General features: G+C 40.3%; 1 protein-coding gene and 1 long non-coding RNA gene across 2 annotated transcripts in view; both read left to right on the forward strand.

Annotated features, from left to right (window-relative positions):
• The first annotated feature begins 591 nt into the window (after positions 1-591).
• The window catches only part of MOB2 (MOB kinase activator 2), a 113,565-nt gene continuing 94,034 nt past the window's right edge, over positions 592-20,122 (forward strand). The window contains exon 1 of the mRNA XM_027651243.1: positions 592-719. Coding sequence (XP_027507044.1) covers positions 703-719 — 17 coding nt within the window. The 5' untranslated portion in view covers positions 592-702. The remainder of the gene's footprint in view (positions 720-20,122) is intronic.
• Positions 16,202-16,627, forward strand: LOC113950879. Its single transcript, XR_003528923.1, has 2 exons — positions 16,202-16,246; positions 16,507-16,627. It is a non-coding gene; the product is annotated as an uncharacterized LOC113950879 (long non-coding RNA).

Raw genomic sequence — 20,122 nt, forward strand, 5'->3', positions numbered from 1 at the left:
GATCTCAGAGGTATTTTCCATTCTGTGCTTCTGTAGCAGAAGTGACAAGGCTGCTGAGGGAGGTGTCCAGCCTGTGTCCCACTCCCAAGGCTCCGGAACAACCTCGGGTTGCCGAAGGCACGAGAGGACAGAGGTCTCCGTGCACGACGGCCGTGGGTCAGTGCCTGGCGGCCCTGTGGGAGCACCAGGCAGGCTCTCATCACCTTCTCCAATTAACACGTACTGCCTTGAGGTGTGATCTCGTCGGGGCTGCCCTCAGGGAAACTGAACCGCTGAGGCGCGGACAGTGAAACCTCCGCGGAGGGGGACGAGTGACACTGGGAGTCCCCAACCCGGAGAGCCCTCGGGAATCCCACTCCCCTCGGTCCACTCAGCGCCGCCAGTCGCGCCCGGACCACAACTCCCGGCGTGCCTCGCGCAGGGGGGCGGGGCGTCGAGGGGCCGCTTCCGGGTTGCGCCGCGCGGTGTGTTTACTTCCGGCCGCGGCGGTGCGCGAGTGTCCGCCCGGGGGGGGCACCCGGGGCTGCCCCGCCCGCGCCCGGGGAGGGACCGACGGACCGACCGACCGACGGACCGGCCGGGAGGGGGACCCGCGGACACACCGAGCGCGGGAGGAGCCCGCGGCGGCCCCGGCCCACATGAGCGGGCGGTGAGCAGCGAGTCGGCGGCCGCGGGAGCTTCCCGGCGCGGCGGGACCCAGCCATGGACTGGCTCATGGGGTGAGTGGGGCCCCCCCGTCGCTCCCTCCGGAGCTCTCCGGGCCGTGGCGGCCCCGCTCCCGGGCGGCCCGAGCCCCGCGGGCGGCGCAAATGACTAATCAGTTCGTGCTGGCGGGGACGGGAGGGCGGCTGGAGCTCGGAGCCGGGCGTCTCCGGGTGCAGCCGCCTGCGCCCGGGGGCAGGAAGGGCTGCACGGGAGCCCTCGCCTTGTCCCGAGCGATGGCTCTCTGGAAAAGTAACTTTTCGTTCCTTTTCTGCGGGTATGGGCAGGCCAGGTGTGGCAGCTCGCTGCGCTCCCCACCCGTGCAGTGTGGGGCTAATCCCTCTGCGACAGAACATCACTTTAAACCGAACGGCGTGCCAAGGTTTAAATGGCTTTCTGTGGGGAGGAAGAAGAGACCTCGGCAGAGATTAACGCCAAATCAGAGCCACGCCAGGGGGCTCGGATAGCCTGGGATTAATAGTGCTAATTACACACAGACAGAAGGTAGAAAGGGCTTTGCTGCTGGTTCTAGGTCTGGAAACCACAGTGCAGGAGAGAGAGGTGCAGTTGATGGGAGTGAACTGATATGCTACCAGTATCCCAAGCAAGATATTCTCTGTTACTTCTTGCATGAATTGTGCGGGCGACCTGCACTCAGGTGAACTGTGAATAATTATGCTTCCAAATCGCATGAGCAGTAGGTTTATGCTTCAGCAAAAGTAATGTTGCAGTGATAACTTGCTGCCCTTAGTTTCCTCTTTACGGCAGTTCGGTCCGGCTCCTGAATGTGATTTTTACTATCTAGGTTACCTCCTTTTCTAACGCTGACGTGCCTGGAATACAATGTGAACTATTTTGTCACAGTTGCTGGATGTGGTGTATTTAGAAAGATCACTCGTGTGTGTGTTGCCCTTTGTCTGCAGCTGGTCTGTTTGCTGGTGGCAGTGCAGCACTTGTTACTTACCTTCACACTGGATGTGTCTGACTCTTGAGCCAGTTGTCAATCCGAGTTATGTTTTCTTGTGAGTCTGACCCCTCACTCACTCTGATGGAGGGAATGCTGAGTATCTGGGGGGTAGATACCGATGGCTGGGTTTTCCTCCAGCAGGCTGAGCAGCGGAAGTGCAGTATTTGTGGCATGTGAAGGGGTCTATGTGCCACGTACTGCAAGCCTTGTGTCTTGTAAGTCAGAGGGCTGTGCTCTATTATTAGATGGTCTCTATGAAAATAGAAATGCTGAGCTTATTTTGATTTGTTTTGGAACAGCCTTAAAGTGCAGGTAGTCACTTACGGTGACTTTGTAAAAGTAAACGCCGGAGTGTCAAAAAGTGTCACTGTAATTACAAAAAGACATCAAACACAGGACTTAGACAAGACTCAAAGTGCCTCACTACAACAGCTGTACTCATTTTGTGTGAATTATGCTGTAAAGCAGAGAAGAATCAAGGTTGACTTTATCCAAACTCTCAGTATGTTATGATGATTTTCTTGTGCAGAGTACTTTGGGCTTTTTGAAGTTGCTACAAAAAAACTGGCATTTGTTCTGTACTTTTTTCCCCAGGGTGGGTGGGTCCCTCTATATGTGGAAAAAGACTTGCCTGTTTTCCCTGTTGTAATGGCAATGGATCCTGAATCATTTGTGCATTACTCGCTTGTTCTCAGCTATTTCCTGGTATGTTCCTTTCCTGACCAAACCCAGTATTGTCCCACTGATGCTCTTAATGTTTTCTCCTTTAAAACCTTGGAAGTTCTACAGGGGCCAGTGTTCGTGTGTGATTATGGCAGGAAGAGTGAACGTTGATATTTTGAAGGGGGAAAGGCTAGAAGGCCCGAGAGACCCTTTCTTATTCTGTCCAAGTTAGAGCTGCTGTTAGCAACTAGGTTGTGAATGGAAACATCCTTCTTGCTGTTTGAGAAAGAAACTGAGGACATTTGTCTGCCCAGGCAGAAGTTTGGGTAATGTCACTTGTTCAGCCTTTCTCGCAGTGGAAACTTCAGCTGTTTGGGTCTCGGGTGTGAGGAGGGCAGGGCTGAAGAAAAACCTGCAGAAAATGGGAGAACAGGTCTCTCCCAGTAACACACCGGTTTCTGTCAACGCCTCTGGCAGGCAAATTGTGTTGGTCTGTTTCTTAGTGGTGTTACTCTTTCCCGAGTGTCACCACTAATAAAACCACTGTGATCTTCTTCCCTATTCCTAAACTGCTTTGCTAACGTGCTGGTCTGCAGTTTCAGCTTTTCATGCACTTTCCATACCCATCTTGTATGTCTCATGTTATCCGTTGTGCTGCCTTTACCTTTGGTGTGAGAAACATCCTCTGTGTTTTAACTTTGTATTACTGAGAAATTATCCTTCAAGTGCAAGTGTGTTATATTAGGCAGCAGTAACAGTTGCTTCTCTCCTAGATCTCCACCCTTCGAGCTCGTGTTGCATTTATCTGATAGACGATTTAGAGTGAGGTCTGCTTTATTCCTCTTGGAAAGGCAGGGGGAAGGGTAAGTTCTAGCCATAGGACGTAGAGCAGCAGCCCAAGTGTCTCTGATCGCCTCAGAGAGCTTAATATACAAAAAAACCCCAGAGGCTGAGTCTTACAAACAATAGTGAATTTATTACGGATTAACAAACAGCTACAGGCTTACGTGGTCACACAGCAAAATTTCTCTGGGTGCTGCCTTCTGTTCAGTCAAGTGCTTCAAAATCCAGTCAAGTCTGAAGGAAGAAAGCTGAAAAGAATGAGCTGCTGGCCTGTTACAGTGCTTAGTTTAGCGCCAAAGTCTTTTCTGTGGTTGATTAATATCTTTTACCCTTCCACTGAATGTGGCATTAATACCACATGGTGAAAGACTATGGTTTCTTCAGTACGTTCTCTCCATTAAAAAAAAAAAAAAAGACCATTTTGAGCTTTTTTGTTTTGCATAGGATACATTTTCACTGCAATTTTGACTAGAGATCAGAGTTGCTTAATTGCCAGAGATCTATATTACCCTCTTTGGAAGTGATTCCAAACTTTTGTGTTACAAATAGCATTGATCTGCTCTTGAAGTTCAAAGTAGTAACAAAGACAGGCATTGTTCCTTCAGTTATGAAACTTGCTTTTTTAACTTGTTTTAAAATTCATAGTTGAAAAGGAGTAAAACATTAATGATGCTAGTAAACCTGACATGGTGTCAGTTATTTTTAGTCTTTAACAGTGATGTCTGATGCTGTAATGCCTTTTTTCATAATAGAGGAGGACCGAGTACTGTAGTATTTTTTGTGAACTGTTATGTAAAAAGGGAAGAGAGAAACAAAGTGTTTTACCAACAACTACCTGTTAAATGCAATGATAATTTGGGCTACATCTGTACTATAAACTTTGTGGTTTAGTAGGTTAATAGACTGTGCTGTTTGAAACTGAGAGAGATACTTACACTGATCCTGGAATAACACAGACCTCTAACGCAGAGAGAATACTGATATACATTCCACAGAAAATAATCCTCATTGACGAGTTTAAAGGTAACATTTCACTTCTTGAGGGGGCAGAGTTTTTCTTGTGCTCGGAGGCGTTCAAGTGAGAGGTGAGAAGAAGTGCCATTAGCTTATGGAAAGGGAAACTTTCTCACGAATAAAAAACCCCTGTTTGTTAGCTGCAGTGTCCACTCCTTTCTCAGAGCCTTCTATACCTGTCAGGGACTTAAATTACAGCTGGCAGTTCTTTCACTTGTTTTGGATATAGGATTTAACCACATTATCCCTGCGGTAATTTTGAATGCTAGAAGAAAAGTAACACATACTGCTGTTTTGTTGTCTTCCATTCTGCATTTATGGAAGGATCTTTAAGGAATTTCCTCATAGGGCCTTAAGACACTGTCCAGTTCAAGATAGGCTATGGTGAAATATGAGTAATACTGTTATGCAAAGAAGTCCTAACCTTGAGCTAGAACAGGTAAGGACTAGGTGTGGAAAAAGCACACCAGTGTTCTAGTTCTGAGTCAGTAAAAATTCAGTATGCTAATTGTCACCTGTTAGACTAAACTTTTGTTACTTTTGAATGGGGTGCATTATCATAGAATATCTCAAGCTGAAAGGGACCCATAGAGATCATCAAGTCCATTAATTGTAAGGAGTGCATCTTGTAATGGGAACAGTGAGCAATCATGCAGCATACTTATCTGTCAGCTTGGCTGGTGCATAATACAGTTGAACCTGTCTTTGCCTAGCAGACCTTTATAGAAGAAGTAGCTAATGATTTTTATTCTGAATACCATTCAAAACTTCCTAATTATAGCAAATATTTCTATTAAAAGAAAGAAAGAAAGGAGTAACACTGGAAGTTCTTCGGCTCCATAAGGAATGCTTTCCCCTTCCTTCTCTTTAGTTGTCTCCAGTGAAGAAAGTCTCCTGCCTTTATAAGGCTGTCTTCCCTTTAGAAACTGCTGCAACCTCTCACCTTTCACAGCTTGCATGGTGGGTATATTTGTTCTAGTTTTTATCTGACCTCACAACAGGTGTTTCCCTTGTGTTACATTCCCTGCAGATTCTTGGCTTCACATGCCGTTTTCCCCACTTTGAGGTAGCTGAAAATAGCTTGGAACTGGTAAACCAGACATGTACAGTCCCACTGGGCAGGAAATATTCACATGTTCCTTACTTGCTTCTATTTATAGTGTAACATTACCTGTGGGGTCCCAGGTTGCCCTCCCCAGATAAATCTAGGTCTGTCTGTGAGACACTTGCACTCTGTTGTGATGAGACTTCAATATTACCTCATACCCTTAGCACACATGAGCAGTACCTCTGCTGAACCAGAAGTTAACTGTGAAAACAACTAGTATAACATTGTCTGCAGGCAAAAGAATATCTCCATTAAATATTAACTTGTAATATTCATTAGTGTAGTTGTGGAAAGGTGATGTTAGTTTGAAATGTGTGTTTCAAGAGCTATTAAGAGTTGTAGAAAAGGAGTCTACTGTACAAGATGGTATGGGAGCAGTTTAAATTTTTCAGTTGTGTTGTTCCCTTATGTCTGCCTGGCTTAGAAAGTGCTCTGTTGTATTACTGAGATGGTCACTGCTGAGGCTCTTCTGCTTTAATGCAAAACAAATTAAAAAATTACGGCAGAGCCTTGCTCCCTGAAGTGTCCTGGTGTAGTTAATTATTGATTTCTTGGAGAAAATGCCAAACAAATTCTGCATTTTGAAACCTGTGTTACTTTAGCAAGCCACAGAATTTGTATCAGTCAGTTACTTTCCTGTGGTGAGTACAATACTCCTGAATACTGGTTTGTTCCTATTAGTAGTGTTCTTTTTCCAACAAGAATTTTACTGAGGGACAAGAAGAGTAGATCAATCTTAAGGTCTCAAAAGTAAAATGAACTATTACTTTGCTTTTAGAAAGAGAGTTGAGCATTCTAAAAGTGTAGCAGTACTCTTTTCTCGCATGTCTCTGCATGTTACCCTCTGCTGCTTTGCAGTAGCATCAGGATTCAGGAAGGCTGGTAGGTTTAAGATGCTCATCTGAATGAAAACAAATCCTTTTTTTTTTTTCTTCTGCCTTGTTTCCTCTCCTCAGGTTGTTTTCAGCTAAATGAGTTCCTGCAGCCTGTTTGTGTAGCTACATGAATAACGTTAATAGCCCTGTGGTGTTGGTGAGAGCATAAAGCTTAGGGAATACTCATTTTGGTGGCAGCAAGGACTAAAATCAATTTAATCTAATCATGTAGTAATGTGATTATTAGTGCTAATTACTCTGCAAATAATTAGCGATCTATCTTGTGATGATATATCCTTCTGCTTGAACGTTGGGAAGAGCTGCAGAATATGTGAAAGCAGGAGATGCCATGACTGGGAGTTTGTCCTAGGGCAGGCAGTGGCATCAGAGCATTGCCACAGTTGCCGTCCCACTGTGTTGTTACATTCAGTTTATGGCTAAACTATAAATATACTCATCATGAACTGGATATTTATGAATAGCTCAGACTTTATAATTTGCTGTAAATCATGTTTCATCTACCTGAGAAAAGTGCTGGCTCTGTCGTGGCGTGAATGTGAAGGTTGGTGGTATTTTGGGTGGCTGGTTGAATCCAGCAGTCTGATTCAAGAGAGCTTTTGGGAAGCCTGGTTCACGCATGATGGCCTACATAACTTTACCACATTTTACTGGCAGTTTCCATCTGTTACATCTGCTGGATGTGGGCCCAGAGAAAGCGTACTTGAAAGAGTAAAATTAATAAGAGACTGCAATTTTTAGATAGCTGTGTATACAAGTTTGAACTCAGTGTTGTCAGATCTGCATATTCTGCGATCACTGCTAACCTGTTAAACAACTCTAATGTGGGTTTCTGCTAGAGGAATACTACTGAAGTGATACATTACTGTCCATTATTTTTAACCTGTGTTTAGCCTTTTACAATTGGTGATAAGGTTGTAAAATTTGTTTGCTAGGTTCAATTTATTAAAAGTCCTTCCTAGCAGGCTTTCCACTCATCTTGTACTGCAATTACAAAAAAAAAAAAAAAAAATTAAACTGTGTCCTTCACTGGACATGAAATTAATAAATCTGATTATTTAAATGTATTTTTCAACCGTGGTGTTTATAATAGTACTGTAGACTGTTACATCAATGAGACTACTTAAGGAAGAACTGTTGCTTCATGGCTTTGTTCTGACACTTCTAACAGTTGCAGTCTAGGAGCTTCCCTGCTCCTGAGACAGTGTACAATAATTTCAAATAATTTAATTTTGCACCTAGAATGATAAGTATAACTAAACAGCTGAAGAGCAGTCCTAGAATTTTAGCATTTGTAGAGGGGGGAAAATGGCAGTTTTCTCAAAAGTTAGTTTCCTTTTATTCTGCCAGCCAAGAGAAACTGGTCAGGGTGTGTTTCACACAATCCACCAACCTCTGTTCCTGATTGTGGAGAAAGAGCATTGAACATGCGTGTACATGCACACAAAAAACCCCTCAGAAACCCACAACCAGAGTAGAGATACAATTTTCTGAAAAACATCAGAAATCAAACTGGAATCAAGACAGGAATGACTGTCATAGATCAAATTCATTCTTACTCTGAGCACTGAAAGAGTAAAACCACTAAGCCAGGATCTAAGCATGCAGAAAACTACCTTTAAATGATCCAGGTCCAGTAACTCAAGCTCTTCAGAATATATCTGCATACTTTTGTAATTTTTTTTCCCCTTCCTTTCTTCACTCCTCAGGTTACAAAGGTGTTCCTTGAATATTTTTACAGTCATTGTTCAATGACTGGATCACTGCTGTCCCTTTTCTACTCTGCAATGTGTAAATACTTGGGACTTTTACCTGAGAACTCTTCTAGTATTTATACATTAAGCACAGAATTTGTGTGAAACAGGTTGCACAGACTTGAGCCTGATTTTTTTTTTTAACTGCTTCATTTTGCAAACGTCAATCTAGAATTTCTTAATTTAGAGAACTTGTTCTTTTGCATGGTTCTTCATAAGCCAGCATGGAGTTGTTTCTTCTGAACAGGTTATGCAAAACTGGCTAGAGATGTTTTTTTACGAGGAGGTGTCTACTTTGTGGACGGGCTCAGATTGCAGAATTAATTCTCTGGTTTCAAGTTTGTGTCAGGTGTATTAAATGGTAAATAGCTTTTTTAGTCAGTCTTCTCTGATGATATCCAGGTGTTGCTGGAACTCCTGTCTGTAACCTTCATGGTCATGTCTAATAAAGTGTCAGTGTGTGACTGCTTTCCATCAGATATAAGAGGAGTCAAGTTTGTAGTGAGGGCTAATAACTTCTATTAGACCAACAGATATACTTGAGAAAGAAAGGAAAAGCTTCTGGGCATCCTTGTATCTCTTATTTATGTTAATAGATAGTCTTAAACAAAAGCCATGTTAAGTACTACAGCTCCAGGTCAGCTGGATAAATCTTGCCTGCAGGTTTAACAGGGGACTGATATCTTTTTTTTCAGGAGCTGACCAGCCTACATTCAAAAAAGCCATATTTGGGCACTGGTCTTGCTATTTAAGGTTATCTGTAGCTCTTCTAGGAAAGGAAAGAGATTAGAAATGGGAGCATTTGCTGGTTCTGGTCAGGGTATCCAGATCCTCAGATATCCCTAATCTCTTCCAAAGTTGTCTTATTTTTTTCCGTGAACCAGCCTTTTTGTTTCGCTTGTAATTTCTGATTGGGGTGTCTGTGCTAACCTACAGTTCAGATCTTGTCTGTGTCTCCTTTTTGTTGTAGCCAGATAGTGCCATTTTTTTGAAGTAGCTGGCTTTTGAGGTTTGGGAGAAGTCTGACTGGTAAGAGGTGAACAGAAGAAATAGCGAAGGGGATGCTTCAGCCTAATGACTGTAGCTGGTTTTTTATTCAATTCTAGCCTTAATCTTGTAAGGCTGAGGGTCTCTCTTGGATATCCCTCCGCTACCTGACTTGTTGGACATTGAGGAGTGCTGTTTTCTCAGTACTCCTCGATGGGCATCTAACAGCAGTTGTTCTTCTTGTGTCCCTTCTTCACTTGATTATTGTGATGTCGTTGTGATGAGCAATTTTTGAGGGCTACTGTGAAATTTCAGGGTTTTTTGGATGTATTTATGAATGTTTCTTATTAGGCATATGATAGGCTTTTACCATGTGGTCTGGTGTAGCATAAGTTTTAGCTTTGATACTATTCAAAATGCTGGCTTTGGTGATTTGCATTCTTATAACCCCAGAGTGTCTGTACTGAGGTTGTCTCCCTTGCCCCACCCTGATGGATATGAAGGTACTGGCCTGACTCACTTGAGCTTGTTGAGGCTTGAGCAGGTGGAGTAAAGTGCTATGAAAACTCATCCAAGAAAGGGGAGATGGCGGGTGAATGGTTGTAGTGCACAAGCATTTAGGCATTTAGCTGCAAGTTTTGATAGGCAATGTGGTTAGTTTGCCTTTTAAAGGGGAGGGCTTTCTGTTTTCACACTGTACTGTAGTAAGGTGGTGTTTTTTGTTTTTTTTTTTTTTTTTAGAGTGCTTATAAGTGGTTTTCCATGTTTGTTTCAGGCAGAATGTGCCCAGTCATCCACTGAAATGTAGGCAGCTGTTGCTATATGTGGTATAACTTTTCAAATGGGCAAGATATTATTTACATGTTCACAGATTTGCATTTTCTCATTGTTAGTAGAATCAATGTTTCTGTTTAAGTCAAATTTTGGGTAGTTGAAAACTTACTAATTTTCACTGTTTGACTGGCTGAGAATACTGGAAATTAGTCATCTTGTTAATGAAGAAGTATTTTCTGCAGTTCATGAAACACAGAATAATCCACTATCTTGCTGGATAAAATCCCTTGTTGCATTGTTTTTTTGTTGGTTTGTTGTTGGTTTGGTTTTTTTTGAGTAGAAATGAATGTAATCCTTTTTGTAATTAAATAAAATTAGAAATACTCTTGCCTAATAAATCTATTAAATTTCCATGTTTAAACACTTTATTCTGAAACATGGGCTCTTTTTTATTATAAAATAAAGTTGTTAAGAATTTCTTGAGGAAGACATAACTTTATTGTAAAGACAGACAAATTTCAGCACATTGGTTCTACTTGTTTAGGTGTGTCTATCCACAGTATTTCTGAGCCAAGCCAAAAATGTAAAATAAAAAGGTGTTAAATATTTGTGGGTATCACGAATTAAGCTAACATGGAGGTTGCTTAACTTCTGAATGACAACTTCCATGAAGGTTTTAATGTGTTTTAACAGATACAATTCAAATTCACTCCTTTAACTGTATTTGACCTCCTGTGTGTAAAAGCACTCTTGCTATGACGAACAGTAAAAAAAAAAAAAAAAAAAAAAAAAAAAAAAAAAATATTTTGGAAAACAAACCTGAGAGTACATGAGAGAGATCACCAGGCTGATGGTCCCCAGTGTCAAGAACAGCCTTGTTGTTTGAATAAGCAGAATTTGAACAAAGAGGAAGGAAATATAGGAATAAGGATGGTGTTTATACATGTAATAAAACTTTGCTAGCACATACATCATTATTTCCTCTCTGGATTTAATAAAGGAATTATAATTATTTTCCATTATTACTAAGACCTTGATATTTTTATAAAGTACTGCACACAATAGTATCTTATGTACAATCACTGTTGGTAATTGAGCTGTAGCTGTCAAAACAAATGCCCGAAGAACTTGGATCTGGGGGAATTCCAGTACATGCCTGACCTAAAGGAGTAATTTATTGTTCATCCAGATAAATGTCTGTGGCCTGGTGCGTCACACATTCCCATTTAGCAAGCAGAGGCCTGCAGTGTGCTACCCAGGTATCACAGTGCGCTGTGTTGATGTCTGTGGAGACTTCTCAGCTGCCTGTGGCTGCAAACATTATTGCTGCCCTCTGATCCCTTCGCCGATGGTTCTTGTCCCATGGTTTGTATGTAATATTTTCTTCTGCCTGTGGACATAGCACATGTTTATAATAAGGGGTGCATGGGGTTTGTTTGGGTCTGTGACTTTACAGACAAAGGTTCTAGTCCTGGTTATGCCAAAAATCAGGGTGTGCAATTTGATGGTATCACAAGTTAGGCCAACAGATAGTGCTGACCAATCTCAAGGGCTAATACAGAGAAACACTGATGTCTTCTGCATGATGTAACTACCAGATCAGTGCACCCTTTGTGGACTACACAGAACCTGAGTGGGAAAGAACCTTTGCTTCCTGGAGGCCTTGATTTGATAGTGTGATGGAAAATGAAATATGGTTGGGCTGAAACGTGCAGCTCTGTGCAAAGTTGTGTCCTCTGCTGTTACCTTTGAAACCCGAGTTTAGTGACTGCTCCATGTTTGCTGTTCTTACTGTGTCGATCAAGTGCTCCAGAAGTCAAGCTAGATCTCTGTCAGGTTCATCTGAGCTATAAAACAGTACATGAGGCTTGGAGGAGGTCAAAGGCTGTTGTAATGGGGGAGCCAGACTCTGTGTGCAAACCAAATCCACCCAGAGCTTCTTAGTCCTAGCAAAGTGAAATGGGAAGATGCACCTATATTTTCCCTATTCCTCTTAATTCTGCAATCCACTATCCTTAGTGTTATGCTTTTTAAAAATGGCACATAGAGTTCTAGTAGCCAGATGGAAAGTTAATTTCACCTGCTTGATATTGCTGACCAAACAATGCAGTAGATTTGGTCAGTATTAACTAAAATAAGAGGGATAGAGCATCCTAGCTTTGGGATGTTTGGGATGAAAAATACCATATCATTACTAAGAGATGTTGCAAATATGAAGTTTCTCTAAGAATCTAAGTAAAATCAACTGTCCCCTAATGCTTTTGCTGGTATATGACCAAGTATATGGACTTATTACATGCAAAAAAAAAAGGAGAGAGACAGGACCAAACAGCTGTGGGAATAACTAATCCACATTGTATCCATGTTCCCAGTGAAAGTAATAATGTTCTTGCTTACATGAACTCTCCCCATTGCTTGTTTCCCTAAGATCCCTGGAGACTAGTGATGTGGGTGGAGTGCACAGGACATGAAGTAAAAATACTGTGAGATAAACCTGTCCAAAAAGGAGTCTAATCTCCTAAAGAGACAATGGTTATCATATAGCCATGGGCTACTCATTAACTCATGGTTCCTAAAACAAATATTATTTTAGAGTGACAGTGAGCTACTAACTAATTTTTAATCTCATTTTGGATTTGTTTTTCTTGCACCCTTTTTTTGGAGTTTAGTCGTAAAATGACAACGTGAGTGTCACAGCAGGCACTGTCTCAGACCTTGAAAGAATGAATTCTCCAATGTGCTTTTGTTACAAAATCAAATACAGAAAAACTTCAGATTAACTAGGTTTCAATAAATACTTTTCCTGCTTCATCATATGGAAAAATAACATCAAGTTCAAAAATGAGGGGAGTATAAGGCAAAAGTGGGTTTAAAGACAATTGACTTGCCAGCATATTTGACGATAAAGCACAATTTTGGTGTATTGCATAACAATAGAAGGTTGGAATACTAATAAATGGGAAGAATTTTTGTATACAGCCCATAGTTGAGCTGAGGATTTAAATTGCATGATTCGCTAAGGTAAATAATATGGTTCTGTAAAGATTAACCACATTAGCAAGGGTACCAGCTAGGATAATATTGGTTTTCAGTCCATTCATCAAAGCTGAACAGTCAGAGTCGGGAAGGAATTCCTCTTGGGATATGGTGTTGGGCAATTAGCTGCGTTTTCAGAGATTTATGTAGTCTTTCTGAATCATTTCAGTGTTGGCCATTATCAAAAATGGAATATTGGTCTTGGTAGGCTTTTGTTTCGCATTATGATAGTCCTGTGATGCAGAGGTAGATATCCAGAAGGTATTTACTTAACAGCACAGTAAAGCTTCATCTTTTGTTTGCAAATACCTCCCCTTTCAACGTACAGGAAGTTGAAAGACTTCACAAAAATCTGATTGTTACAGTTGGACAAAAATATAACTCTCTCCTAAAATACCTCTTGTAGCACTCATTTCCGATATCTGTTTCTTCTTGCAAAAGTACTGAATGTATTAGCTGGTGATTCAGTTTTGAGTTTGGAAAACTTTAGGAATGGAAGCTAATGGAGTGCTTTTCCTCATAATTTTTTGTGCATTTGAGCTATTTGTGCATTTGAGCTATTTGTGCATTTTTGCCTCCAAGTGTTTTAAATTAATACTTTTTTGAGGAAGGTGATTTTTTTTCAGATCTATTATTCATGAAATCAGCTGTCTTCTTAGCATGTTTCATTCTTCCATTAGTTTAGAGGCCCTGAACGGTGGTATGTGGTTCTGAAGGATGACAGAAGTCACTCTCTTTCTGGTATTTACTGTTCCCTATTGTTGAAATGTCACCTTTGGGACTGTGACTGTCATTAGATATATGTTAATCCTTCTAGTAACTTTTAATGATCTTGATAATGCAATGATAATGAGGGGAAAAGATGGAATTGGTTGCTGGGGAGAAGATTTGAAATTCTATGGACTTCAAAGTACCCCAGGATATTGATACTGAATCATGGTGGTGCTCTTTCTTTTATTTCCAGTTTTCTAGAGGTGAAAATACACCACCTTTTTTCTTTCTTCCCCAGAAAAAGGTAGGAATTAAGGGGGAGTCTGTTTTGTCATCATAAAGAATAGAATGTAAATTTGAAAACAAGACCACTTGGCTCTATATATGAGTTGTATTATTGATCTCCTGTTGTTTCTCTAATCTATACTTGCATTATTTTTTTTTTTTATGTTAGGTTTTTCTTGAAAACGTCTGCTTGGGTTGGGGATGTGTTTTCAGAGATGCCACATCGTACATTGGCCTTGGTCTTCTTGAATCTGTAGTGCTTCCTGAACAGTTTAAATGCTTGAAACTTACTTATTCCTCTTAGCTTAAGTGTTTTAAGTTTATGTAAACTTTTGTCACAATCTGAAGAGTTGTTTTCAGTCTGGTAGTTTTGTTGTGACTAAAACAAAATGGTGCACGTTAAGTCACAGTTTGCTAAAGTAGTTCAGTAGGAATTACTATAGTGTCTGGAAATAGGAAACAAAAAGATCATGGATTGAAGGTGCCTTCCCTAAACGTAATTGCCATTTAAAATTATGTAAATGCTGAATTGAAATTTCTTCTGACAGAATGCTTGGGGTGAGGATTTGTGATAGAATAATTTCTTTTTCTCCTTAGGTGAGTGCTTTTGTTGTTGGTGGGCTTTTTTGGTGTTCGTGTGTGCACAAGAGAGATCTCAGTATGTGTTCTAAATACATTCTGCATTTCTAAAGTTCTATGGTTAGTAGACACTGGCTTAATAATCCCAGCTTTATTTATGTAGTATAAATAGAGGAGAAAAGTCTTGATCGGGAGACATGCAAATGCTAAGTATGTAGAAGAAGAAGATATGATCCTGATGGGTACTGCAAGGAGTGATATTTAACCAAGCCAGTAAAAACAGCTGATCAGTTGAATACTACCTCTGATTTGTTGGTATCATGCTGAGAATAAATCAGGTTTGTGTAGTGACTGGAAATGACCCTTTTGTATTCCTTGGAACTGTTTACGCTTTAGGCTTTTGAAAACCCACTGCTCTTCCCTGGCTTCCTTTAGTAGGTTTTAAATCAAATTGTTACAAAAATATCATGTACAGGTTATTGTCCATGTATACTTCATGAGAATTAGCATTGGTTTAGCTAATTCAGTTCAAAGGATAACTAAAGTATGTGTGACAGTGTCCAACATTTGAGTCTTGTAACTCAGTGCTTCCTGGTGAGATTCCATTTCCTTTAAGATACAGTAGAACTTGACTCATTCAGGTATTGCATTCTCCAAAATATGTTGGGGATGACCTCATCCCACGCCAAGGGAGCAAATAAGGCTATAGCAGCTCTTGTGAGCCTTTATTATGAAAAGGTGGGCAGATTTTATCAGTACTGTCTCCTTTGCCCTTTTTCCTCTAGAAGATATAGCTTTTACCAAAACAAGTCAGTGAAGAAGTTGCTGATAAATACTTAAGATAATTTTGAAAATAGTTCACATCTGGGAGTGGAAGGGAAACAAAGGAAAGTTAAACATGCAGTGCCTGCTCCCTCAGATGCACTGTGGCAGCAGCACGTTTGTAACCACCCTGATAGACTTCAGTATGTTACACCCTGTCCAAAGAAAAGCTATCTGGATTTCTAACATGGCTGTGTAGAAGCAGGAGGTTCCCTTTTTGTAGGGCAGAACCACTTCTTTCTATTGCTCCAGTTTCTCCCTCCAGAGTACAGCATTCCTCTTGCTACACCTTGCAATAATAATAAACAGAACTGACATATGCATGAACTATGAATGTTTCTGAAGACTGATTGTCTTAAAAAAACCCCAACAAGTAATGACATTGATACTTTATGTTGATCCATGTTAGACTGCAGGTGTGACTATTCTCAGTGTTTGGGATGCTGCTGTCAATAAATCCATGTTCAAAAATGGAAATGATTGTCTGTATGCCACAGTAGCCTCTACTTGCTTTAATTCTCAATACTGTACCTTTGAGAGAGATATTTTTACCAGTATCTGACAAGTGAATAAAAATTTCTTCTGTGTCATTGTCATAGCTTCTTTGTCATTGCTTGATATTATGAGAACAAAAGAAAGCTGGGGACCCTAGTGAGAATGTTAGAGAGGGATTAACAGAGCCTTGTAGCTATGGAGTTAAGCTGGGCTTCTGTTTTCACTGCCAGTGACATCTTGATTTATGCATACTGGGGATGTTTTTAAACGTAGAAGCAATAGGAAATAAGACAGTTTACTTCTAGCCCGTGTTTCCTGCAGGGCTTCTTGGCTTTGCCTTCCGGTTAGACAAGAATATTCGGAGCATAATCTTGTTGCTCTGTCCTCTTACTGCTGTTTATTTGTGTACTGGTTATATAAAGCTCTGGGCTTGAATCTGTTCTCCCCTTGCCCAAATATTCTTTGCAGATGTAGGTTGGGAATGTGCACACAGAAAAACCTCTTGTGCACATCCTGTTTTCGAATTGTGTTATTTCCTTTAGTGTTGCGCTCCTGCGGAGAATGTGGTTCCAAGGATCTCCTGTGTGTCTGACCAAGATGGTGACTGCTAAGGGTAGAAGTGCACAAATGGTGTAAGAGTTTAAACAAGGATGTTCAGCTGGCAAGGTTGTTTTAAGTAATGGATGGACTTGTAGTTTTCTGCATAGTATTTTATATACTACAGATATCTAAGTAGTGTAAATTGTGGTTCAGGGTTTGGGTATTTTTGTTGTCGGTAGTGGTTTTTTGTTTGTTTGTTTTTTCTTAGGGTACATATTAAGAAAAAGGTAATCTGGTAGTAGTTTGAATGTTCACGCTGTCATTATGGAATAGTGTAGCCACCGATGAACTTGCACAAATACCGAAAGCAGCAGCCTGGGACAGGAATATAAACTTCTCTCTTCCTACTACTTTATTTATTTCAAATGTGCAGATTGCTGAGGTAAGCAAGCCTGCAAAGTTGAGATGGATTAACCGTAAAGTAAGCGTTAACTACTGTGAAAACAAGCCACCTTCTATTGCCAAGCACTTCTGAGTGGCCTGTTGCTGGTCACTCGCTGAAAGGTGACATAATTTGCAATTCTAATAGTGTAACAGCTTTTTCCTGTCATGCTGAAATACTTCTGAGGGTATGCTCACTGGAAATACATTCATATGATTTTGCTTATGGGTTTAATATAAAAGCAGAATGGTAGATGGAATTCTACTTTTATTACCAAAACAGGAGCTTTTAGAATGGATCAAAGGAGTTTTACTAGGATGATGATGGATTTTAACCTCTAACTCTCTATCAGTGGTCTTTGGTATTAAATTGCTAATACAAGGTACTGATTAGGATCTTCCCATTCAGTGAAATCATACTGCTTTGTCTTCTTTTGTAGGCTTCTGGGAAACAACCTCTTCAGCTAATGTAGTTACGGTGTTGATAAAAAGTAAAATATGCCTTCATCTATGTAAAAAAACCGTATGAGCACAGAAGCTTTCCTCGTCCTTTGAGTGCTCTAAAACAATAAGAATAATTTTTGCTACAGGTACAGAGAATTTAACCACAATACTGCAGTGGGTTTCATCATTACATCCATAACACATACAACATCCAACATACACATACATGGTGTTTGTAACTAATTTCTAATACTGGACCTAGAAATTGCATATCACACAGAAACCATGATATATCCTAGTTTTTTTTGAGGTATGCAAAAATATGCATAGTAATTTTTTATTTTAGCAGTGTTTGAGGCTGAACATAATGAAATGGCAAATTTATAGCATGTAGGTTTTTGTTTCATTTTATTAATTGATTTTCGTATTAGAATTCTTCCCCAATTCTCCTATTGTGAGAATATTTTGCATCATTATACGGAAGAAATGGTTCTAATGTTTGTTTTGTCATATAACGAATAAATTTTGGTTTGGAAAATTCCTCTCCCTAATTCCTGTCTTTAAAGTCTTTGTTATGATTCTAATTAGTAGGTATTAGCATATGTATCAAAATGCAGAATGTGCAAGTACTACTTGGAAAGCTAAATGCTAGGTTTAGCTCATTTTGTATCATTGAGATTTATTTTGAACAAAACACTAGCACACTGAAGTATGAAAAGTATAAAATTATGGCATAAAATCAACATCAATAAAAATGTCTTATGTACACGGCTTTTCCCTCTCCTAGTATCCATGCAGCTGGGCAGAAAAAGAGCAGTCTAACAAATGTGTTGCTGCTCCTCATGACTGAGGCTGGAGGAGGTAAATGTGGAATTCTCAAATGTGGAGTTGAAAATGTAAAACCATTAAATTGCTTTTATAGCATTGAGAAGCAGGAAATAGGGTGGATCACTTTGAGGAGGAGGAGAATTTTCCCCTTCGGACAAAACAAGCATATATTTGTTTTCTCGGTTGCAATAATGTGCCATCCAGCGTAAGTGTTGGTACCACTAGGTCTGTAATAGCCACAGCCACGGGCTGGAAGAGCCTCAGCCCATGAGCTCTGGCTACACCAGGAGTTGTGCCCAATCACTTCTACTGTGATTCTTCCTCTGTTTTGAGAACCGTCTCTTCCGTAAAAGGTGAGAAAAGAGGTGAGAAGAGCTGTAGAACTTCCTAATTTTTTTTTTGACTTGGCATAAGTATCTCATTTGGTATCCTGTTCTGCTCACTACACGTTGCAGTATTTCCAAATATATATACTTTACTTTCCCTCCAGAAGAGAGAAAAAACCTGAAACAACTGAAATGGAAGCAATGACTGAAGAATGTGTAAAGGCAACCTTGAGGATTTTCTGTGTAAAAAACTTTAAATATACATTTACAAGGAGGAACAGGTCTTTATAAAAGCACTACAGTATCCTGTAACAAAAAGCTTATCACACAAAGACTATGTATTTTATGCCATTTTGGGCCAATGGGACTGCTGTGAGAAGTGCCCTCTTCTCACTGCTTGAGCTGTTTATTCCCTTCTCTTTGCCAACTCAAGTGCTTGAGTGCTTAGGAATTGGATTCCGCTAGTGATACAGGCTAAAACTAATGGAAAGAAAACAGCATTTAGGTTCAGCTGGGATCAATTCCTTATCCAATTCACTGTACTGCTGCACAAGTACCTCTGCACAGGGAGAGGCACAGAGGGAAAACTGAGAGACCAGAGTGATGGAGGGGGGAGCGTGATCAACTCTAGTGGTGGCAGTGACAGTTTGCTGGCTTGATGTATTTGTGGAGCTGGTTATGTACTAGTTTGGAAACTAGTTATGTACTAGACAAGATGAAACTTTTTTTCCTATAAAACAGGCTAAAATAATCCACTTTAATTTAAGAAATATGTCCTCTGATAAAATAAATAATTGTTCAAATGTCTATGAAGTTGTTGTTCTCATTTGCTGCGAGTGTGAATCCAGTAATGTCACTATGACAGAATATGCTTCTGTTTGGTGGGGGAAAAGTAACTTCAAATCTGATATCGAAGTGTTGTCAGTTAGGATGGCAAAGTCAAGCTGCCTCGGTAAGCAGAGGAATAGAGGAGCCAGGGCAACTGCAGAAGCAAGCTGTGTGTAGGCTTGCTGGGTATGCTGTTTAACTGCTGCAGATCTCATGAGGGTTTGTGGTGGTGGTTTGTAAAGACTGTTTGATTTTATGGGAGGTTATGCTAATTTGGTTGATATGCTTCAACAGATGCTTTAGCACGCTTTCCATTGTAGTCTTTACCTGAGGTTTACCCTTTCTAATGTGATTATCATTATTTGAAGAATAGTTTGTACATCAGCTTATTTTCTGCTAAAATTAGACTGTCTGTCTTTTATATGCAAGTTGCTTTGCTTCAGCAAGTGAAAGCAAATTGGACTCATTCTGTATCGTTTCTTTTGTGTTCTGTCACCCTCTATGGTAATAGCCAGTTAAAAGCTCAAATTTAAGGTATGTGTCTCTTTTGCTCATTGTTTCTGCTGACATAATACTCCATAATTGGGATGCCATGTATCCTGGGGACAGAATTGGATTCTTTCTGTGGATGGTCACATGTAATCTTTTGGTAAAGGACTGACTTAGATAAAACACATTGCCCATTGCTGGATGCAGCTGTTAGGTCTGAAATCCTGTTTGTTGAATAGATGATTACAGAAGAATAATGATAAATGTCCTCCCTCTCTTAGTGCCACAGATGACCAACTCCTGCTGGCCAGGAGACCAAAGGGAAGTTAGGAAGTGGGATATGCATCACATACTGTCTATTGCCACATGCTCCCAGCCAGCTGTTTTGTTATGTAAAAATCTAACGTGTACTTACAAATAAAAAAAAAAAAGCCTTTAATATGAAATGACATGAAGTTCTTGACTAAAATCAATTACAACGGAATGTTCTTAATTTGATATCTTTGCAAATTGTACTTTGTTTTGTGTTACTCACTGAAGATGACTAATTTTGTTCACCCTAAAGTTACCTAGCTGTTCAGAGTACATTCCTT

Source organism: Corapipo altera, unplaced genomic scaffold, assembly GCF_003945725.1.
Source record: "Corapipo altera isolate COAL_440 unplaced genomic scaffold, ASM394572v1 78, whole genome shotgun sequence".
Lineage (NCBI taxonomy): Eukaryota > Metazoa > Chordata > Aves > Passeriformes > Pipridae > Corapipo > Corapipo altera.